The following is a 24,994-nucleotide window of genomic DNA, read 5'->3' on the forward strand; positions in this document are numbered from 1 at the left end:
TTGTACTGTACCAACCTACTATTACTGAAAATCAATAGAACACTTTAGTACAGAAACAGGCTACTTTGGCACTTCTGAACTTTTTTTTTGCCTAGTCCCACTGACCAGCACCCAGTCCATACCTCTCCCATCCAGTGGAATTGACTCTGTGCTGGTCTATAGCGCAGAAATACGAATGGAGGCTGGGCACCTTCTGTGCGAGATGACCAAGCCAGTTTCTCATTCATTGCCTAGTTAGTGCACACAGTTCTTGCCTTGTTAGACCCACCAAACAAGCTTCTACGGAAAGAGGACACTGACTTGATGACAGGTTTAAATATCATGGCTACTGCAACAGATTGTGTACAGAAACGCCGTTGTGACGATTGCCAGGGCATCACTGAGACCCATGGTCACCAAATGGAGATGCAAAGCGAACACGATTATGGATGATTAAGTCGTGATGGATACAGGGATGATGATGACGAAAAACAGAACTTCAGAGACTGTACTATTGATTCATTGCTTGGAGAGATAGATCACAGATTCAGTGAGTGCAACTCACAGTTGGCTTGGCACTTGTGGCACTGAATCCAGAAAGTGATACATTAAAGGCTGTGAAGCATATTATGGACCTGTCACGATCGCTTATAATTAAGACAGAGTATGAAGTTGCTGAACAGTTTTTCAGCTCACAAAAATAATCACAGCCAATTGAGGGGGATTGGACTATACAGCACATCCTCACAAAGTACCACACGCTTCTGAGCAGAATGCCCAGAGTAATGTCTACTTTCAAACATGCCTAATATTTGGCACCTCCATAGCAATGTATGAGAATTCATTCTCCTCTCTGAGAAACATATTTTCCAGACCATAGAGGCACAATGTTCCCCAAAAGAAAGGTCCAGTTGGTTCAGCTACCATTTGAGATGATAAATGCACAAATGAGTGGAAGGACACCATTCTTAGGAGATTCAGCACCAACACTCATTGCCTGCAACTCTTCTAAAGCTAAGCCATGCATGTAATTCACTTTATGATGCCAGCCTTGGCTTTTATGATTATTACACGTGCACAGTGCAGAGTGTATGAAAAAGAGACTTTATAGCATGTTTTTAAATTGGGCCTGGTGTGCTGGCCAGTTAGACCCACAACTGAGAGCTGAGACCTAGTGGAAGCCCCTCAAGCAACTGAAGGGGTAGTAAGGACATGATGCCACAGGGGTGGGAATGGTGTAAATAGAAATGAATGTAACAATGTACAATGATGAAAAATTATGGAATCAGAACTTTGAACCGTTTTCCTTTCGCATTTAATTTATTGTGAATGAAGTTTATGTTCGGTTGAGGTTCAATGTTCATCTTATTTATAGCACTGGGAAGATGATATATGCATCTGAAGCACAAAACGTTGCTTTCGAAAATAGCTTTATTCCCTTGGACACTGGCTACAACACTCAAGTGTAGGAATACAGTTTGAACCCCAGGTTGTAGGACTTCAAGCTGCAGGTCCTAGTGCAGAAACTAGCGAAGACACCCAGCACTAGCGCCACTTGAGGGTTGAGGGCCACACCTGGTGATGCCATCAAAGGAGTTGCCAACAAAATGAGTCACGTGGTTTTGTCTCCATGTGCACTTGTCTGAAACGCTGGAAGGAGGGGGAAGTGTGATGGTGCGGTGGACAGAAGAGGTCCATGGCAAGTAAGGCACCCCCCTCTGCTGAGTGAGTTCTTGAATGGCAGTTTGTGTCCCTCCCCCACATGAAGACTCTAATGCCCCCCCCCCCCCGATTAGATCTCTTCTGACGCTGATCCTGAACCAACGTTTCAAACCTGTGCCACTTGAAGGACTGAAACATTAGTTACATACTTTTGCTACATTCAGTAAGGAATCCAGTGGATCTTGCTGGTTTTTCCAGAATTTTTGGGCATTTAAATTGATCAAAGTAGTTAAGTTCCTGCCTATAAAGGTTTTTCTTTACAAAATATGCTTATAATTTCAAATTGATAAATTTCCAGTCCTTTGTTGTTACGCTATTGTTTCATTAACTAAGGTGATTCCCCTAGCTACAAAGTAAATCAATAATATGAGCAGGGCAGTTGATAGGTCTATCAGCCATAGATGCACAATCCTGATTCACATGCAACATTCCGATCACAGGGTTTAGCTGAGTTCATTAACTCAACTCCTGCCTTCATTCAGTTTTACTGAAGACACTGAAACTCGAAACTGATTTGAAACTATTTATTGAAAATATTTTGCTGAACAATGAATGCACAAAGTTTAAAATAATAATTCTGATAATGGAATGGTTTAAAAACTTTATTGATTAGCCAATTAGTAATACATAGATTGAAAAATACAATCTGAAAATCACACTCCACTATAAGGCCAAAGTATTGGTCACAAGATGCCAAGGGGGATGATTGCTCCTCAATATTGGGGACAATCTGACTCTTCTAAATATTGTGCAACCATTTATCAGTAAACTTTCATGCTGCATTTTCTATAATGTCCTTACAGTAAAGCACAGAAATATTGGATCCCATTAATTCCAAATAGCAAAATTTGAGCTAAGTGGAGAAACTCAGACTACTTCCAAAATATGAAGGTAATAAGAAAAGGAATTTGTACTTAAATAATGTCCTTTATAATTTGGAAATCCCCACCCCCCACAAAGCATTTTACAGCGAATGCATCAGTTAGATCAAGTCGTCACTGTGAAACACTTACTCTTTTTTGGTGTAACATTTCTAAACAGGTGCCACAACATGAAGTTTTTATGACTGCACATAAAAGTTTCTTGTGAAGGGTAATCAGTGATGTAATGTAAGAAACTCAGTACATTGTTCTACTCTCTCTAATAACACTGAGTTGAATGCCAGTTTGAAAAGACTGAGAAGAAATTAACCTTGATGCTCGAGCACTAAGCGAATTTATATTCATTGATGTCAATGGAACTGAATGTCAGGAGATTAATGGAACCAGTGGACGATGCTCTCACATTCAGAGGTGAATTTACCCCATTGTCCAGCATCAGGTTGATCTTCATTTGGTGTTCTGCATTTGTGGAGTGTTGGTCAAGTCCACTAATGGCAGAATGTTTTAGTCTCTAAAGGTGTGAATTTAATAAATTCTTTTCAAAGCAGAGGTTGTTTTGATCTTGATGCTTTCCCTCTGAAGAAATGAGCGGTGGGGGGGGGGGGGGGAAACATTCCACTGTTATTTGTTAGTGGGTAAGGTGGTTAGATCTAGTTTGTTATCTGACCTCATTGGTTTAATAATTTGCACCTAATTAGCATGTGTAACACTAAATATAGACATCTCTAGATATGGCAATGAATCTCTTCCCAATTTCAGTATCAATGGCTCAATCTGTGACTTCTCTTTCCTGAATTACCATTCCAGATTACAGCACTGCATTTCTAAATAGTTTGTTCAAATCAGCTTTGAACATCTGATCACCTCTACTTTCTAGGTCACCACAGTCCATGGTTTTCAATATATGATATCATATTTGTATGATAAAAGGAAACACTCTCATTCCATTTGTTGGTATGTCTAAACAGCTGTAGATTGATGCAGAGAGGTCTTCCATCTCGAAACTTCCAAATAGCCTGATTGCACCAGAGAGTTATCATCTCCTTGCTTCACTCTATCATCTTTCAGATTTGCAATGTAGAAAACACTTCTGTTATTTGAACACAGATCGCTAAATCCTATTATGTTCAACAGTGGGGGGTGGGGGGGGGGGAGAGGAAGGAAGGAGGGAGGGAGAGAGAGAGAGAGAGAGAGAGAGAGAGAGAGAGATACAAGTAGAGAAAAGAGACAAGGATATTAATCCTGGACTAACATAAGACAAAACAATATACATCAGAACATTGAAATCACAGGCTTACTCCCCTCCCACTGTTAGCTCGTTCTTCATCTTTCCCTAGTTTTGAAGGGCATAGTATCAACAGTACTCATGAGGTACAGTAGTTTCTGACCTCTTGATCTGAACAGTATATCACCATATCCAATGAATTCATTATTTTTTAAATATTTTTGGCAACCAATTCTTAAGCAAAATAGTTTGGTTAATCAAGAACCAAGGCCAGAGTTGTGGTCCACTGATCTACAAGAACTGACCTTCCAGGTGCAACCTTTACAGTGTCATAAATCTTCAGCCAGTTGATTGATCGGTTTCTCCTGTTGCCTCACCATTCCACACCCCTCCCCATGGCAAAATTTGGATGTGCATTGTTACACCACTGTGCTAATCGTGGAGGAGGCTTCTGATTTCCTCTGCTTGCTGGGCAATGACTTCAGGTATTCAAGATGGCGCCTGGCATCTTCCTGGTTCTGTCTGACGTAGTACACCAAGTAAGAGATGACCATGGTGAACCAGCCAAACATAGTGATCAGCATCGCCACATCGGTTGTCTTCTTGTGGACGTTACAGAAATTGACATGATGTGCAACATCCAAGAAAGATTTCTTTGTGTGTTCCTCTGGATAAGCAGACGCGCAGATGATGTCATTGGAGGACTCAACTTTAACACTGACCATCTTGATCATTTCCTGCAGCTCACAATTGCAGAACCAGGGGTTGTCTGAAAGTTTGACGACTGCTTTCAATCTGCTGAAGACATCTTTGTTGACAGTCACCAGTTTATTGTGGGAGAGGTTCAGAAACTTCAAGCTTTCGTTGAGTCCTCGGAAGGCACCTGTCTCCAAGTGTTGAATAGCATTATTGGACAGATCCAGCTCTTCCAATTTGTGCAGATGCTTGAAGACATCATGTGGAATAGAAGTTATTTGATTGGAATCAAGGTAGAGCTTCCGAGTGTTATTTGGAATGTCCTTGGGGACCTCCTTCAGGTGCATGTCACTGCAGCGGACGATAAGTGTTTTATCCGGGTCGGAACAGTAACAGCCTTTTGGGCACGTTGTCGCTGAATTAAAGCAGAAGGTCATCAGGACAAAGCTTTGTAAAAGCAGCCACATGGCGACAGAATGTCGCAGGAGCAGATTCCTCAGCTCCATTCTGGGGCAACAGCATAATCCTGGAAATCTTCCAATCCACAATGGAGCCCACACTTTGTGGTGCCTCTGGGAACCACTGCTACAATCTGAAAGGAGGGTAAAGCAACAAATTTAGTAAAGGTGGTTCCCGAATTGATAAAAACACTCTTTCTGGCAGTCTAAAAGTACTTTATGAACAATGAATTGTAAAGAGGAAAAAAATAACAGTTGATCTGTGCAGAGAAAGCTCCCACACTGAGAAATGTGCAAATAATGGCTCTTTCAGTGATGTTGAAAGAGCCCTTTCCTGTCAGGTGCCTTGGGTTTGACTGAGAGATCAGGTGACGTTCACTTGATGTGTGAGCAGCCTGAAAATGCTCCAGACCATAGGCAAAACTTACCCCTCAGTACATCATTGAGATGGACTTGAAGCAAAAAGGACCTATGGCAAGGAGACAAATCTTACTTTGTTGAATTTAACCAGTAACACTGGACAACAAAGATTTTGCTTCCTAAACACTTTTGGGTGTATGATGTGGATGTGGGCTGCTGATCACAAAAATCACCTTCACATTTTCCTATCAGATATAGACAGAGCATCAAAATAGATCCAGCTGATTGACAACGTGTTTCAAGCAATACAAAACTATGATGTGCCACATCTTAAAAATTAATTTTCTGCATTCATATTTGGGCTTCCTCCCTGCTGATCTCAGTGCAGCCAGTGATGAATGTGGTGAAAGGTTTCACCAAGACATTGCAAACGTGGAAAAACAGTATCAGGGCAACCGGAATCCATCAATGCCGGCCATCTATTGATGGACGCTGACATGAGAGGCATCAGATGCTGAGTACAAATGAAAATCAGCAGCAAAACATCTTTAGGCCAGTTGAACTGACGCAATGTGTCAGCGTCACGATGTGGTTAAACAGGCTAAATTCAATAAAAGTTAATTTAATGTTTCTCCAACCTCCTATGTGACACAGGCAAATCTGAAATGACCTTTGTGTTCATCTTGAAGTTGTCTATCATAATCACCAATATTTTTCAGGAAGCAAAAATTTTGAAAAGAATTGTTGTCTTGTGTAATTTGCAAAAACCCATTGCAATTACCAACCACAGAAAGAATGAGGAACACAGATTTTTTTTTACACATTGCTAAATCTCATTTCTTGGGAATTTATTTTAAAGTGGCAACAATGAATTTTGTTTCAAGAGTGCAATTTTAAAAAATGTAGTTACTGTGCACAATCCAGGCAATTACATTTGTTTGTGGACTCATAATACAATGGGATGGTCAATGAAATGACCACGGTAACCAGAGCAAAAAATCAAAAATACTGAAAAACCCAATGAACGTGTAAGCATTATTGTTCTTAACAATAGTTCCAATTTATTATAGACACCAAAAGTTGATCTGGTAAAAATATATAGAAATGCTTGAGGAACTCAGTCAGTCTTGCAACGTCCATAGGAGGTAACGATATATTACCAATGCTTCAGGCCTGTGTCCTCCTTCATTGAATAAGCAAAGAACAGGAAGACGTCAGAATAAAGACTGAAGACTGAAGACTGGGAGGAGGAGGAGGAGGAATCCAGACCAACAAAAGTTGTTAATTGAATATGATAAGAGGAAAGGTGAGAATTGATTCTGGCTCTGTGAAAGGAGACAGAGGGGAAAGAGAGAGAGAGAGAGAGAGAGAGAGAGAGAGAGAGAGGAAAACAGAAAGAGACAGAGGAAAACAATAGGGGAAAAGAAATTGAGGGGAATTAATGGAAACTGGAGAAATCGATGTTAATGCCATTTGGTTGGAGGGTGCCCAGATGGAAGATTGTTCTCCAATTTGCAGGTGGTCTCAGTCTGGCCGTGCATGTCAGACATGTCAGCAAGGGAATGGGACAAACATGTCAGCAAGGGAATGGGATGGGGAATTGAAATGGGAGATCCACACTATTGCAGTGGAATAGAGCCAAGATGCTTAACAAAGTGATCTCCCAGTCTGCACCCAGTCTCTCCGATGTAGAGGAGACCACAGCAGGTGTACTGGATGCAGTAGATGACACTTGCAGATTCACAAATGAAATGTTGTTTCACTTGGAAGGACTGTTTTGATCCATTTTGCATAGGTATTTTTAACAAACAATGAGAGCAAATGAAAAGCATCCCTGACATGAAGTAAAAATATCCAGAAGGAAAGGATTTTTTTTATATTAAAAACAAATTTAATTTTTTTTAAATGTAGGTATTGGGAAAATACTTTGAACTGCATCTGAGATGATATCTTTTTAATAGAATTGGAACCCAGAGTCAGTCATCAAAAAATGTCTCCTTTATCTTTGTCAATAAAAGATCACATTTATCTCTTTCTCTCTCTTTGGCTTTGGCTTCGCAGACGAAGATTTATGGAGGGGTAAATGTCCACGTCACATTTATATAACATCTATAAAGGATCACATTTATATAACATCTTAATGTATGACCACAGCTATGAAACTTCATAGAAGACTAATCAGGTAAGCATTTTTAAGCTTGGTCATAGAAGTAAGTTTGAAAGCGAGCTCAAAGGAGAATTAAACAGATGGGTTATTTAGAGAGACAATTAGTAAAGGGGGACACAGCTATCTCACTAATGAGAAAGGCATCATCATGAGCAGCCTTGGTTTCCAGCACTGGAAGTACTGCCCTAACTCCACCAGGGTGCGCTCTGGCCACAATCCACGGAGAGAGACTTCCCATAGAAGATAGCACTGATTACTCTTTCAGTATTACATATAGTTCATTTTTAGATTGCATTTATTTACAAAATAAGATGAATTGCCCAAAATGTGAGCAGATCAATGGAGTTCACAGATGTGAAGAATTCTCTGAAGCTCATTGACTGGCAGAGAAACAAAGAGGAAGATCGATACCCAGCTGGCACAGGGACAGGAACTAGCGAGGATGCTTGTCAAACAGAGAAGCAGCCAACTCACCACTCAACTTATTCCAGTGTCCTGTGTGCAAATTCAAACAAGCAGGCTCCTGCCAGCAGCTTCAAGCAGTGAAGTGGAGCAGAGATGGCTGCCTCAGATTGGTGCTGGTTTACATCTCCATTATCAACATACTTTCTCCAACTTGGTTTCCTGGCCCATCCACTTGCACAGGGTCCAAAAGGAGGGTGAAAACCCAAGGCTATTCTTTGTACGTCCTCTCTAATCAACAGAGGAATCCACTGAAGGTGCCAGATTATAACTGTATTGTCAGCCATTTTGCTAGCATATCAAAAGCTCTTCCACAATGGAAGGGTGGTAATGGATCTTCAATTTTACAGCATCATTTTAGAAGCCATCCTGCCTCCTTGTAGAGCACTTCCTTTTGCTAATTTTTATCTCAGATTTCTAGCATCTGCAGTCCTTTTGATTTTCAACAATTACCGTAAATATTTGTGCAGAATGCGTTTTGTGTATAATGCGACCCCCCCCACACCATTTTTGAGGGGAAACAGGGGGAAAATTTTTATCCCCATGTATAATACGACCCCCTCCCCTTGCCCGCCCAAGTCGCCCTGGCGTCTCTGCCCCCTCGCCCGCCCGATTCGCGCTGCTGTCAATGGAAGCAGCTGCTGATAATCTTACTTATCGTTAAACCTGGCAGAATTTTTTTTTAAATTATAACCTCGTGTATAATGCGACCGCCCCCCCCCTACTTTGAGCTCAAATTTCGGTACAAAATTTTTTGCGTTATACACGAATATTTACAGTAGTCATAGATTTCACAAGCATGGAAACTGGCCCCTCAACCCAATGTGTCTACATCAACCAAGTTCCATTTGCTTGTATTTAGCCAATATCTACACCTTACTTATCCATGTACAGTAAAATCCCCATGATCTGGAATTCAAGCAACCAGCAAAAATATTGCAGAACATAAATAAGCAAAAAATACGAAAGTTTAAAATTGGTGTCTCTAGCAGTCAGTTCTCCAATCACACAACCAGAAAATTCACATCCAGCATCTACCAATCCCCACAGGTGCCATATACCAGGGGTTTTATTGTACCTGTCTAAATGTTTTCGAACAGTACGGTTGTACCTGCTTCTAACATTTCCTCTGGAAGCTTGTTTCATATACCCACAACCATCTGTGTGAAAAAGATGCCCCTCGTCTCTTTAAAATACTTCTCTAAACCTGAATCTGTGCCTCCCAGTTTTAGATTTCCCTTCCCTGGAAAAACGGTTATGACTATTTACCCTAACTATGCCCCTCATTATTTTATAAACCTCTATTAGATTCCATTTTAGCCTCCTACACTTTAGGGAGAAAAGTCTCAGAAAAGTTCTCATGAATCTTTTCTCCACCCTTTCTAGCTTAATAATATATTTAAATTGGTTCACCTCTTGCTATTTATTACACCCACCACATCCCCCAGTGAGAAAATTAGTCAAAGATTACAACTCTGAGTGTAATGGAATTTGAGCTCAATTTCTTTAGCCCCAATTTTACCATATAGGGAGGCTCTAAAAGGTTAGCTTCGGAAGTTATTGGAGAAAAAAGCTCATTAGCAAGACTCACGCAATTAGGAGTGTACACAATGTAAAAAGTCAGCATTACTTTTAAACAGCTGCTGGTCTGTAGCCAGTGATTCATTTAGAATTCTTTTGACATGTTAGTCAGGCCATTTCTCACACTGTTGATGGTCAGGTCTTTTACAGCTCCCAGTCTCCAGCCGTGTGTTACTCCAGGCTGACACTTTCAATAGCCAGCCTAAAAATGTCACAGCCTCTGTGCCAAGACAGCAAACTGTGCGCACCATGAAAATTAAATAGAGAAAAGTTCCAGCATCAAATGAATAACATGAGATCCTAGAGAGATTAATCTGTGGCACCTTGGGGGTGAACTACATCAGGGGCTTCTTTCACTTGGGGAAAAAAAACATTTCTGTCTGTCAGTCGTACCTGAGGAGTCACAAGGAAATTCTTTCCTTTATGTTATTCCAATGGAGCTTTCACTGAGAGAGGCGAAGAATTGTACTGCAGAGGATGGTTTACTTTTTCATTCGTCTGCCTAGAACTTAAAAACTTCATCCTTCATTTTTGTTCTCATTTTGGGATTCAGCTATAAGAGCAGCCTCTGCATCAATACTGAACCTCTCCAAGTTAAAGCATAAGGGTCTGGAAGTCATACTATAGGCTTTGACCCTGAGAACATCTACAGTCACAAAGCTGTCATTGCTACCTGATTCATTTCTTCTTCACAGATATAAATAGCATGAACTGAGAACATTTGGGATATAAATAAATGGATTTAGAGTCAGGGCAGAATTCCAGGTTGGAGTATGCACAGGCTGTGTCACCTGGGCTTGCCAGATTTCATGAATGCATTCAAACATACCCAACCATAAACGAGCAATATGTTCACACAGGGAAATGTATCAATAAATCATAAAATAAGGATAAAAGTATAGATCAAACTGGATAGGTTCAATAATTTTAGAGTCTTTGCAATTCAAATCATTAGGACTGCCCTTTGATTAATTAATTGTGAGTTTACAATTTTAGCACATATTAGTTTCATTTATAATGCAGCATCTAAAGACCTCAATAGTAAGTTGATAACCAATTCTAACATTTTATAAATATTGTCTTTCTAACAGCAACCTGAATTTGAGTAGTTGAACTTTTAATGTAGTCAGTCATGATAGATCATTTGTTTGGCACTAAAGACAATGACTTGTCCCCAATTCTTGCATTTCCAGTGGATTCCGATGCAGCATACAGAGGGTGAAAATAATCTTAGCTGATTGCACAAGATGCTGAGTAACCAATCATGAGGTGGTTTTAGATACAAGCTTGAATGGGAAAACATAAGGTTTAAAACTTGTGTTGATTTGCTCTTGCCAGTATTGCATCTGTGAAAACACAGAAGTGCTGGAGAAACTCACAGCGTCCTTAGAAGGTAAAGACATGTTACTGACATTTGGTCCTGAGCCCTTCATGGTGTCTGACCTTGAAGAAGTTATCAAACCCAAAACAACATAATAACATAACATAACAATTTACAGCACGGAAACAGGCCATTAGGCCCTTCTAGTCCGCACCGAACCAAACACCCCTCTCTAGTCCCACCTCCCTACACAATGCCCATAACCCTCCATCTTCTTCTCATCCATATATGCCTGTCCAACCTTTTCTTAAATAATACAATTGACTCCGCCGCCACTATTTCTCCCGGAAGCTCATTCCACACGGCTACCACTCTCTGAGTCAAGAAGTTCCCCCTCATGTTACCTCTAAACCTCTGCCCCTTAATTCTTAACTCATGTCCTCTTGTTTTAATCTTTCCTCCTCTTAACGGAAATAGTCTATCCTGGTTATAAATCTTTACCTCCTATAGATACTGTAAGATCGACTTTTTTCTTTTTGTTCTATCTTTTTAAATTTGCATTCTCTTAAGAAAAATCTTTTTGTTGTCATTAAGTGACTCAGAGCTATACAGATCCCATGAGGTACCCGTGTTTGCATCGGGTTGACAGATTTCAGCCAGAAAACTAAGATTGATGCTTATTGTATTGTATTTAAGGGAAAGCTGGCTAAATATTTGTTGCTGATGCTTTCCATCCACAGGGAAGTCTCAAAGCATCAAACTAAATCTATCTGAAATGTAGTCACAATTGCAATGAAAGAAATACAGCAGGTAATTTGAGCATACCAAGTTTTCCATGCAGCAGTATGATGAGGAATAGATATTTCTGAGAGGTTCCTTTGTGCACATTGCTACAGCGACTGCACTTCAATAAGCTTAATTGGTTACAAAGCAAATTGTTTCTTTTTTGTTTTAAAATATTTTTATTAATATTTAAAGTACAAACAGTTGAACAATACAATGTGCAACCTAATTAAAATGAAAGGAAAAAAAATCCAAATAGGAACACAAGTCAAAAATCCAGAGCATGTTGGTAATAATATATCGAAACTTAACATCATTAAGGAAGGATATTGAAGCAGTGCAGAGGAGGTTTACTAGACTGATAGGTGTAATGGACGTGTTACCTTATGGTTGGCAAGACAGCTGAAATTTTAAAGCATGAAAGGCAATCTGTTCCAGACATTTAAGATCCTGAAGGATCTGGAAAGGTTGAACTTGGAGAGGGATGATTATTCTGGTGGGGGAATCTCAAATGCATAATGAATTAGTGCATGATAATAAAGGGATTTTGTTCTTGAGTTGTTTTCTCTCTGAGTCCATGGAGCTCTCTTTTTCTTAACAGTGTTAAGAAAATCCATTTGACATCCAAATCCATAGATCTCTTAGGATTGGCACATAGGTTGATAGGATAGTTAATGCTGGCCTTCATTAGTCAAGGGATTGAATTCAAGAGTTGTGAGGTAACGTTGCAGCTCTACAAATCTCTGGTTTGACCATACATGGAATATTGTCTTCAGTTCTGGTCTCCTCATTATAGAAAGGATGTGGAAACTATGGAGAGGGTGCAGAGGAGATTTACCAGAATGTTGCCTGGATTTATTCATTGGAACGTTGAAGGTTGAGAGGGGATTTGATATTTAAAATTATGAAGGGAATAGGCTCTTTCCCCTGAGGGTAGGGAAGATTGGAACAAGGGGTCATAAGTTAAGGGTTAGGGTATATTAGGAGTAATGTAAGAGGATGCTTCTTCACTCAGAGAGTGGTGGCTGAGTGAAAGAGGTGGTTGCAGCAGGGTCAATTCTGTCATTTAAGAAGAGGTTAGATGAGTACATGGATGTGAGGCGGTTAGAGGGTTATGGGCAAGGGAGTGGATAAGTGGAACTAGTGGAGTTTCACGTAAATCGGTCCGGACTAGAAGGGCCGATATGGCCTGTTTCCGTACTGTAAATTGTTAAAAACCCCAACCCAAAGGAGAGAGAAAGCAAAGGAAAGGAAGAAAAGATGAAATTATAAATCTTTTCAGTTATACGCTTGATATATCATTTAAATTCGAAGAAATTTGGTGACTTTATTCAATAGTTCCATAGAGTTTAAGAATCATAATTTTATACTGGATTCTCTCCTAGTTCCTTGTGGGAAAGTTGGTTTTAACCAGGAAACCCTTTGTTTTCCTGCTTTACTCTCAGAATGGACGGCCCAGTCCCTTTTTCTTTTTTTTAGATTAGTTAGAAGCCATTTTGTAATAAAAATTAATTTTTTCTCTCTCTTTTTTTCTTTTGGTTTTACAAGGAGAGGAAATTTATGGTTAAATACTAATATGTTCTTTTTCTTAGACACTTGTAAATACATGAACGTAATGTAACTCTCCTCTTGTATATATGTTCAATATAACTCAATAAACAACTGAAAAAGAAAAAAGAAAGTTATAGTTTCTTTTTATAAAAAAAGTTTACAATTCTCTTTCCTTCTCCTTCTATCATAATTTTATCAAGGTTTACATTATTCACAGTTGAACAAAATAGTTATTAATTATTTTATCAAAATCAAAGAAAGAAAAAAATAAAATCCCAAACAAAAGGAGATAAAAACCATATAAATCGAAACCCTGACCACTAAGTAAGGTTTAAAAAAGATACATGGGAATCAAGTGACATAAATGGGCCCCACGTCTTTTGGAAGTTAATATTTGAATCTTTAATAGCATATCTGATATTTTCTGGACTTACAATGGTTAAATGATATTATGTCTTGTCTATGTGTAGATGGAGTATTATCTTTCCATTTAATCAAAATTGCACGTCTGGCCGTCAATGAAATAAAAGATGAAATTCGGTTTGGAGTTGGAGTCGATAAAACTGTCATCATCTTGAAAAGATTGGAATAAACCAATTAAAGGGTAAGGTTCGAGCAAATTGTTTCTGTTCTGATGTCACAATCATGGAATTGTTACCATCCATTGACTTCAGCTTTCTATTTAACATTTCATCTAAAATTCAGCTTTTAAAAAAAAAATGGAGACATACAACAGGGCAACAGGCCATTTTGTCCCACAAGCCCATGCCACCCAATTATACCGAATTGACCTCCAACCCCCAATAGGTTTTGAATGGTGAGAGGAAACCGGAGCCCCTGGGGAAAATCCATGTAGATACAGGGAAAACGTACAAACCCCTTACAGACAGTGTTGGATTCGAACCCCGGTCCTGATCGCTGGTGCTGTAAAAGCATTGCACTAACCGCTACGCTTACCATGCCGCCCTACACTAGCCATGCCACTTCTTCCATTGTTGGTCTGTCCAGAAGTGAATTAGTCCAATGGTCTTTAGACTGACAATTGAGTAATAATTGGAAAAGAAGTAAAAGACTTGAGTGGAAAGATTTGGAACAAAACTGAAAAGAAACATGAGATAAGATAAGAATGCAGAGTTGGGGGTGATATATTTGTATGCATAGAGGATTGGTTAACCAATAGAAAGCAGAGAGTTGGGGTACAGGGGTGTTTTTCTGGTTGACAATCGGCAGTAAGTGCTGCAGGGGTTGGTGCTGGGTCCATAACTGTTCACGATATACATTAATAATCTGGAAGAGGGAATAGAGTGTGGTGTATCTAAGTTTGCTGATGACACTCAATTGAGTGGAAAAACAAATTGTGCAGAGGATATGGAGAGTCTGCAGAGAGATATTGATAGGTTAAGTGAATGGGCAAGGGTCTGGCGGATGTGAGGTTATTCACTGTGGAAGGAAAAATGGAGGATCAGAATATTATTTAAATGGCAAGTGATTGCAGCGTGATGTCGTGCAGAAGGACTTGGGAGGGCTTGTGCATGAATCACAAAAGGTTGGCTATCATTCTATCAAGAAGGCAAATGGAATGTTGGCCTTCATTGCCAGATGGATTGAATTTGTTTCGATGTCGAGCATCAGTGTGTCGGAGTCACTGTTGTTGCTTCCCTCGACATGGTTTACTTTCCTTCTGTATTCTTGTTTTCTCTCTCTTTTTGTGCCAGACCTACACATCTTTTCCCAGTGATTGACCTTCCCACAGGTCCAGCACTTTGAACCATATGCAGGGCACTTCTTGCGGTTATCAAAGGGGTGTAGTCTGCCGCACCTCCTACAGTTCTCAGCTGTCTGCGGCTTTCTCTGTGTGCGCTTTATGGCATTGCCCCTTCTATCTCTGTGCTGCGTGTTGGCCTGCATGGAGAGGGATTGCATTTGCCTCCTAGTGGCCTTGAAGGCCTGAGCTACATCTACGGCATCTGTATGTTTCAAACTATCTTTTCCTATGAGAGCTTTCTGCCCTTCAGGATGAGCGCTTCCCCAGATTAGTTGGTCGACTATTCTCTCCTCTATCTCTTTGAACTTGCATTTCGCACCAATATTCTTTAGCCTTGTGAGGAAATTATCTACCGACCGTCAGGCTCTTGTTTTAATCCCTGGAACTCATTTTGCTTTATTCTATGGTTGGATTTCGGTTCCAGATGAGAGGAAACGTTTTCAAATATCCTTTCTGGGTTATTTTCTTCCCCTTCAGCCAACTCCCAGCTATTAAACAGGTCTAGTCCACGCTCCCCTGTCCAAAGGAGGATGTAACTAACCTTTTCCTCTGGTGTGATTCCCTTGAGGAAACATTTGAATGTCAGGTTGCACTTCTGCTTGAACTTGAAAGCCTCTAAGATGTCGTCGACTTCCCCGACCATGACTGGGTGTGATTCTGCTGTGGCTGCTGTGGCCATTTCTTCTCCAGCCCTGGGGATCAGATCATGGGGCTTTTTCTTTGTTTCCTTCTCTCCATGTTTATTTCAAAATGTTTTCTCTATATTGTGTGGGTTTCGATCGATCCCAGCGCTGCCACCGTGTGTGTCCAGGTTATACCATCGGAGATCCTAATAAACACTAGAAAGGCTTGTAGGTTTAACAGCTCATTTCTTTACTTACATCCAGCTACTGGGTCGTGTGTAGATACAATGTGTCTCACCACGCGTGCACCACTCTCAAGTGTGATGTGGCTCTTACAGTGTCGGTGTTCATGCTCTATCATAAAATAGTCCCAGGTTTCCTCAGTATATAACAGGCCGGATGGCCGACTCCTGCTCCTATTTCATACATTCTTAAAGAAAAATATCACCTTGCAGTGCTTGAATTGAGATAGAGCAAAAGCTTTGTTTTGTGTGCTATCAAGCAAGTAAACCTATACCTTAAGTACAACAGGCAGGGCAAAATAAATTAAAAATGCAGAGTATAGTGTTAAAGAGGGAAAAAAATTAGTTATAAATGGTACAAGGCATCATCATTTCACTAATGTCCATTCAAAAGTCAAGTTTCAAACATACTTTCTGCCTGAGAAGAGAGGGGAGAAGAGAATATGAATGGGTGGGATGGGTATTTTAACGTGTTGGCTCCATTTCCTGAAGCAATATTGCTAAAACAATGCTACTTAAAGGTTTAAAATGACTGCCAATGTTTGTGAATGAACGTTACGTTTTCCTGTTCTGGTTCTCTAATTTGTCATGAAATAGTTCTTAAAAATTGTTATTGAACTATTCTCCCAGGTTCTCAATGAGCAGACCATAATTGGCTGCCTGTTACAGACTGACATAAAATACTTCATTAATAACCATCCATAGACAAATATTCTCCCATGACACCATTACTCTTTAATCTTCTCCATGCATTGTTGTTTCAAGGCACAAGCCAAATCTGTGGTTACATCAATCATCTCCCTTGTGCAGGTGACCTAAATATTCCAGGTTAAAACGTTTCGAAAAATATGATCTTTTAGGAACCTTAGTTTTTGACTTTTATTCCTTGGCTCGCTCTTTTTCAAGGGTCCTGGTTCTTTCCAGATTAAATGTAAACCACAGAACTAGAGTAAGCCTGATCATCACAGACAAACCGGAATTGAACTTCATTCAAGATCATTTAATAAGTGGGGCAGTGGCACAATGGGTGGAGATCCTGATAGAGAGCTCCAGCCATGCTTGTTCATTCATTGCCTCTGGAGTGCTCTGTGCCCACACAAGTTTCCTTTGGTGTTCCTGTCTCCTTCTCCATCCCAAAGATGTATTGGTGGGGAGATTAATCAGCCATAGTAGAAAAGGGAATGGTGGGATCGTAGTGTAAAGGGTGCTTAATTATCCGTGGGCCAAACAGTCTGTTTCTGTGCTGTTTGACTTCATCATGCTGTCCCCTTGCGAAGGCAGGGGTTTTAGATTTTGTTTTCTGACCCTGGAACACTAATTCAGAATGGCTCTATTGCTGGGTCAGCCAATTTGATAATAAAGGATAATTATTTGGATTAATCATGGGCCCAAAACAAACAGAATTTTCAGCCAGGAGAAATACTGGAAATAAGAAAACTTTCATTATTGACATTCAAAAGACATTTGGGCAGATTTATAGAGAGGAAAGGCTTAGACAATTATGATCCAAATGGGTTTAGCCAGAGTGCCAACTAGTTAGCATTGACAAGTTGGGCCGAAGGTCCCAATCCATGCAGTGTAACTCCGTGACTCCACAATCTCTATCAGGGATGCATATGTGGTGCTCTGCTCCACTCTACACCTATGATGTGTGACTAGGAACAACAATAACCTCATTTACACATTTGCTATCAGAAACATTCAGATACTCATTATTTTGCTCATTATTTATCTTTGTGTCATGACTACTCTGGCAGAGCTACTAAATCAACGCACATACACAGGGTTTGTCAACCAAAGACTGTTTATTTGAGTTTCCCATGCTTCTTTTATATCCTTCCTGTCCTGGGCTCCACATGACGGGGGTGGGGTGGTGATGGCACTGTGTTCACCGCAAATCTGTGGGGCTGGTGGGTGGGAGCCCCATGCCCTCTAGAAAGAGGCATAGCAATCCAGAGTGCCGTTACTCAGCATGCAGTACTGTGCGTATGTGGTCCATTGCCCAGGTGAGTGCATAGCAGCCCGGCCCGCGGTTCCACGCATTTGGTGGTGAGCCGCACCGGCGACGGTTTGCGATACTGCGCTATGCACCCACTTGGCCTGCTACACAGCCATTACATCTGTATATTTACACATTAGCATTTGCACAGTCAGTTTGTTGATGGTTCCTTCTTTCTTTGAGTTACTGGTAAATTGAAATTCTGCCTGGCTCACAGAAAAAGAGTCTCAGGGTTGTATGTGATGTCATATATGAACTCGGACAATAAATTTGAACTTAACTGGTAAACCTCAACAGCAATACACACTTTATTTTAGAAAGGTTTTGTGTTTGACCCAATTACACTGATTAATGATGATTTGGAAAATGCACCTCCAGATTCCAGGTCAGGAACTGGACATGCTCAGAAGGCTGGATGAAAGAATTACAGGGGCAAGCCAAAGATGGATTTGACACCCAAGTCAGTTTTCTTTTTTACCCTTTGATTATTGCACTACTGATAAGGACTCAGATTTAGAAAAATGAAAGCCTTGAGAGTGAAATAGTGATGATTGGAATTTAGGGTTAAAAAATGGTTGTGTTCATAACAAATAAAACAATTCACAGGAGTCATCAAGTCGACATTCAGACATGCTCCATAATTCAGTCAGGTCACGGCTGATTCTCTACATGAAACCTATGTTCTTGCTCAGTTCTTTGCCATTGATTACCTTGCGACTATTGCTTTTGGCCCAAGATACATTGATCAACAGTTCCCTGGGGTAGAGCAGTTAAAGTGTCCTTCTGTTTTACTTTGGATAGATGAATGGACAGCCTTTCCATTTGTTTGTCTTGTAATTAAAACTCTCCAAATCCATTGCATAAGCTGCAGCCAGGGAGTAATTGGCGTTTGGTGGTGAAATAGGAAGCGGTCTATTCACCATCTTTATGAGAAGCAAATGTTAAGGTGAATGAAAAAGGTTTTGATTATTTTGGAGAAATTCGCAGAAGGATTGGTTATCAGAAGACAGACATTTAAAATAATATAAGAACCAAGACAGAAATAAAAGAAACAACAAGGTTTTTTGTTATAAATCCAGCAAGTTCTAGAAAATTTTGTTGAATGTTGCATTAACTAATCCAATAAAAAGTTCTGATTTCCTTTTTGGACTATTGGCAGATCCAGGTTTATTGAAACATGGCATGAAACTGGCACTTCTTGAACCTCCAGGGATCTGCTGCTACTTTTATTTCAAATGTCCTTGTGCTTCTTTGGACAATGGCAGGACATAAATACTGATGACAAGATTTAAGATTCAATTTGCAATCTATTCCCAATTTGTTTGCATCAGTATGCCATTTCTAATACTTGTACCTTGATACCTTCTGCATACTGATTTATGTTACTTTAATCATTTATGAATTGCTTGTCAAAGGGCTGCATTTCCTTTTAAAATATTCATAGATAGTTTACTTTTCTCTGTAGATAATTTCCCTTAAACTATTAATTTGTTAAAGCAGGTCCCATTAATGTCTCTGGAGTTCGTCAGGAGCTACTGCTTGCCACTTGAGCAGAGTTTGGCTTCCACTGTATATTTGCTTCTATTATTTATGTAAATAACACAGTCATGAGTAGCCCTTTTGTTTTATCAGGTTTGAATAATTTAAAGCCAAACCCACTAACTATGTATGATGAGATTGGATGATCAATGCTCTTCTAATTTGAATTTCCTTTTTACGACTGTGAGTCTGCGTGGCATTTCAATACTGTTAAAGACTCTAGGCCCTTTCAAACTGCCATGTAAAATGGGGTTAACTGGGCAATTTGCACGGTTAGCGACCCTGTTACATGGAGATTTGAAAGGGTCCAACCTTGCCAACCCGCTCAGAACCAAACTGGGTCCATGACCTACCTTACCAGGCATCTTGCTCCGGTGGTTTGAAAGGGTAAATGGCTGACCTGATTATTCTGGTGACGTCAGTGCTAGCGTGCTGGCATCACAGGGAAACCCCTGACTGAGGTTCCGCTGCCGCGATTGAGGGGGAGAGAGGTTGCTTCCAGAGAGGGAAAGCAGGGGGCCACGATCGGGGGGGGGGGAGAGAGGTCGCTGCCATGAAGGGGAGAGAGGTCACTGCCATAGGGCCTGGGGGGGAGAAAGGTCGCTGCCACGGGGCCCAGGAGGAGAGGTCACTGCTGAGGTGGGGAGAGAGGTCGTTGCCATGGGGGGGGGGGGGGAGAGAGAGGTGGGTCATGATCAGGGGGAGAGAGGTTACTGCCATGGGAGGGTGAGAGGGGCACCACGTTCGGGGGGAGAGAGATCGCTGCTGCGGGGGGGGAGAGAGGTCACTGCTGCGGGAAGAAAGACACTGGGGGTGGTGACTGATGGGGGTGATGACTGACGGGGTGGTGATTGACAGTGGGGGTGGCAACTGACTGGGAGGGGTGGTGACTAATGGCCCATGGGGGGGGGGGGTGATGGTGGAGAGAAATTGACCTGCTGATAGCTCATGTGAGTGTGTGACACATCACATACCGTGTCATTGCGGGGATGGGATCCCCCTTAAATCGCTGGGTCGGCGATTTAATGGGTTGATCCCCGTGTAATCGCACCCGGGTCCCAGGAGGGCTACCCAGGTGCTGCAATTTGAAAGGGGCTCCTCTGGAAATGGCTTACAACTTGAGCTCAGTGCATCCTTCCAGTAGAAGCCATTCAGCACCTCTCATTCTGCAGATTCTGGTCAGCATGTACCACAGCTCCCATTTTTTCCATCTTTGGTCCATACTTACCAGATAACTGTTACCTAACACTAAATTTTAGTATTAACATTTTTCATTCTTACCCTGTGCACAGCTCTCTGTTCCAATTTTCCATTGTATCTTGTTTGGGAAAATGCTCCCTGACTTCATGTGTCAATGGTCTTGCATATAACAGCTTTTGGCTTTAATTTCTCCAGGATATATATTTCCTAAAATTACAGCAGAGAAACAGACCCCTTTACCCATAAGGTTTGTGCTGATTGTCAAATCCCTGTTTTAATCTTACGCGAACCTTTTTTTTAAAAATACTCCGCAGGATGCCTCAATTCCATCCAGATTCTACCACTCACCCACTCAATAGGGCTGTTAGGGTGGACAACTCCATCTTGCACCTCTTTAGGATGTGAGAGTAAATGAGAGCATCCAGAGCAAAACCAGTCAGAGGGAGAATGTGCAGACTCCACACACGCAGGACTGGAGTGATGAGACAGGAGCTCTACCAGATGCACCACTCTGCCACTCTCCTTTGTTCACACATAGTTGTCCCTCGGCAGTAGCAGTGATCCAACTTGAGGAAGTGCACACTCCTACAAAGGTTGGAATTCTGGATGAGGAAATGGAAATATACATGAAGTCTGGGACTGTGCAATTTAGAGGGATTTCTGGAAATGGTTTCATCCATCTTCAGGAAAAAGAAGTGCCCATCCACATATTGGAATCACAGTGCACAGGCTCAAACAATTCTATTTGCAAACTATGTTGTACAGAATGGTACTGAGCTGCTTCATTTGGTGTTGTACTTATTAGCTGATCCAATTAATGACACCCCTGAAAGATTTTAACTGTAGGAAATTGATTGTGAAATGCAGAGAGTTGGCCATTCACATGCATGAGATTATCTGATACACTAAATTTTTGTTTATCTGGTATTTATGAACCTTGAGCAATTTTATCATTTTCTTTTCAAATAGATGTTTGTTTATGAAAAATAAACCCAGTTAATTTTATTTCAAGTGTTATGTAAAATAAGTTTGAAAAGAGTTTTAGTTCATTTATACCTAAGGGCAGAACATTTAGAGGTTAAATAACAGCAATATTCTTCAAAGATAGTGGGTGGAGTCAGAATTTGATTTATTTTTTGCACCACTTTACATTTACACTTCAATATTGAATTGTGGTGTTAAACATGATTGTAAAGGTTAAGGAAATGACATAGAGCTCAACAACTTATTTAAAGAAAGAATGCCAAATGTGTGATGTACAGTGTTTTTTGAGCTAGCGGCATATCTGGCATATTCAAGCAACCAACACCTCCATTTCCCCAGGGATGATGGATGGGTGAGTGTTTACTGTAGTTCCATAGTAGAATCTCTCCACATCACCTGAAACATAACACTAGTGCAAGACCACTAACATGTGTTGTGCTGTGCCTTCTCTTCTGTTACAACACTTAATCACCTCCGGCCAATTGTGAATATTTATTATTTATCTTCTTTTCCTCTTCACTTATACAAGTACAACATACAGACACAAGTAAAATTTTCAATTCCTGAGAAGACTGAAACGGGCAAGGCTATTGGGTCACTATTTTGTCGACATTCTACAGGAATTCTATTGACAGTGTCCTGGCAATTTAAATGAATCTCACACATTCCCTTTCTCTTATAAGTCAGTCTGTCTGTCTGTCTCTCTCTCTCATATTTGATGATATTGAGGATGTGGTTCTCGAGTCTTGATCTTTTTTCTTTTCTTTTGTGTAGTAGAGGGTTGGAGGGAGGAGGGTGGGGTAGTAGGAGATTTTTTTTCTTTTTTCCTCCTCTCACATGCATTTGGAATGAATTTGAAATATTGTAATTGCTTATTTTGTGGTTTAAAATAAAGTATTCAAAAAAAGAATGTCCTGGCTGGCTTCATCACAGTGTGGTTCAGTTGCTGCAGAGAAATGGACTGGAGGTCAATCCATAGGATCATAAGAGAGGCTCACTGCATTCTCTTTCCCTACCCCCCCCCCCCACCCCCATCGACATAATTTACTGGGATCATTGTCTGAACCAGGTGCAGTCATAGAGGACCCCCTTCCACCCTGCACAGAGCATCTTTCAGCTGCTCTCGTCGGACAGAGATACAGGAGAATCAGAGCCAACACCACCAGGTTGAGGAACAGCTTCCTCCCACGGGCAGTGAGAATGCTGAACGACCAAAGGAACTGCTCGCACTGAGCCTCCGCGAATCTCATATTCACGAAACAATATATATTTATTTATTTGTATATATGAATACATGTCCTGCATGTGTGTTATATCTGTTGTTCATCTGCGTGTTTGGCATCGAGGATCAGAGAACACTGCTTCATTATTTTGTGCAATCAGATGACTATAAACTTGACTTGGATTAACTTGATGATGGCAATTAAGATTCAAGATTCAATTTATTTTCATTGGAATAAAACATTGTCGTATTATATGAAATTCCTTTTTGTCTGCTGTAAGACAGACAGATTTGCCTTTGGGAGAAATTGCCTGAAGCACCTCTTACAGTCAGAGGAAGAGAAGCAGCTGACCTCCAGATCCAAACCTCCGACACGGTCAGGAAAACTTCAGCACCCTCGGCATCTCCTCGCATCCTGGTTCCAATACCTGGTACCCCTTCGGTCAGTTTCGAGCCAGTCTACAGCAGTTCTCAGTCTGGTATGAGTCCCTTAACTGCAGTTGCTAGCAGCCCGCAGCCTGCGCAGAATCCTCGCCTCGAGTCACCAACAGTCCACTGCTTGTGTATTCCTCAGCCATAGAGCCCCTTACTGGCCCGCCTCCCATCTTCTCTGCTTTGCCTTCTCAAATGGTGGATGGTCTCACCATTTTCTAGTGTCAGTCCTCTGCTTCCCCGGAGTCTGCAGTCCCTCATGGCCATGTTGGGCATAGACCCTGTGATCACAGGATTTTAAATAAATCCACCATCGGCTCCATTTACAGGCCATTCAAAGCCTTTACGGAGCTGACGGCAGTTGAAGCACATGGGAGCACTATGTCTCTGCTCCCTGCTTTCCTTGTGTCCTAGTTAATGAACTCTTCATCCATTCATTCAATCCAAATTTGTGCCATGGCCTCACCAAAGTCTGTAGGTCAGGCAGCATCTGTGTGTACAAATGGTCACTGTATTGAGACCAAGATAAAGATATAAAGGTAAAATACATATATAGAAATCATGGTGACAGTATCCATGGGTAGAAATAGTCCATGGATTATGAGGGAGGTCATGGTTTATCACAGATGCTGTCTGACCCACTGAATTCCTCTAGCAATTCTTTTTTGCTCAAGATTCTTGCATCTGTTTCTCAAATATGTACCTTGTTGGAGTGGTATGAAACAGAGAGGTATTTCAGAAATCTCAACCTCATTAAAATAGGCTCTGATAATCCCTTCACTGAAAAACAAATTTGCTACGTTGTTGCTTCGCCAAACACTTTTCGGTGAACTCTTCTGTAAAATGTTATGTAAGTGGTTGGTGGAGTCAGAATATGGCAGATGAACTGCTTGATTCCAGCTAACCGTTGTCGCTTTTCTTGATGTCAATTCACGAATGAGCATTCTAAGCAAATGGCTGAGGAAGTGAAGATTTCAAACAAGCCATCTCAGGTTCTCCTTTGCTTGCCTGGAGGTTTCCTCCCCTTATTTATTTACCTCTTCCTGGCGATCACAAAGCTGTGGAGTAAGATTGTGTAGCATATGCCTGCACAGGATGCTCCACTCAACATGACTGGAGCATGGCAGACTTGAGAACCAACTGGCCTTTCCCTGCCCCATCACTTTTCCACATTTGCGTGCTGTTGCCTTGATTAGTAAAGGAGTAGCGAATGGAAGCTGAGACAGAATGTCCTACAATGCTGCATTAACTTCCCTCTACTCTGACCAAATTCATCTGAAACTTTTTGACTAGAATATTTTAAGATAAATAATTCAAACACCTTAGCCCAGGAATTAGATGACATCCCACTGTTGTTTAATTGCAATGAGATGGGAAATGTAGTCACCATTGGGTGAACCACAATCACACCTACTTCTAGGATGCTCCACATCACACAGATCCTGGAATCTTGAGCAAAGAATTGCCGGAGGAGCTCAACGGGTCAGACACCATCCATAATAATCCAAGATTATCAAGACCCATGAGTCTACTTCTACCCGCTTCTACATATGTATTTCACTTTTGTTATCTTTATCTTTGTCTCAACGAAATATCCTGAACCACAATGCTTTGTGAATGTTGGTTTTGTATTTGGTATTTATGAAGTCCAGGATGCTATGTGCTTTCCTAACCACACTCTACACTTTTCCTGCCATATTTATTCTCCTTATGGGGCGGCATGGTTGGCATAGCGGTTAGCACAGCGCCTTTACAACGCCAGTGATCAGGACCGCGGTTCAAATTCCGTGTCTGCATGGGTT

At 41.0% G+C, this 24,994-nt stretch overlaps 1 protein-coding gene across 1 annotated transcript in view; it reads right to left on the reverse strand.

Moving 5' to 3' along the window:
* Positions 1-3,880: 3,880 nt before the first annotated feature.
* Positions 3,881-24,994, reverse strand: part of lrrc3ca (leucine rich repeat containing 3Ca) — a 49,968-nt gene continuing 28,854 nt past the window's right edge. The window contains exon 2 of the mRNA XM_069905917.1: positions 3,881-5,095. Within this exon, the coding sequence (XP_069762018.1) occupies positions 4,227-5,009 (783 nt within the window). The 5' untranslated portion in view covers positions 5,010-5,095 and the 3' untranslated portion in view covers positions 3,881-4,226. The remainder of the gene's footprint in view (positions 5,096-24,994) is intronic.

Source organism: Narcine bancroftii, chromosome 12 (genome assembly GCF_036971445.1).
Source record: "Narcine bancroftii isolate sNarBan1 chromosome 12, sNarBan1.hap1, whole genome shotgun sequence".
NCBI classification, from domain to species: Eukaryota; Metazoa; Chordata; class Chondrichthyes; order Torpediniformes; family Narcinidae; genus Narcine; species Narcine bancroftii.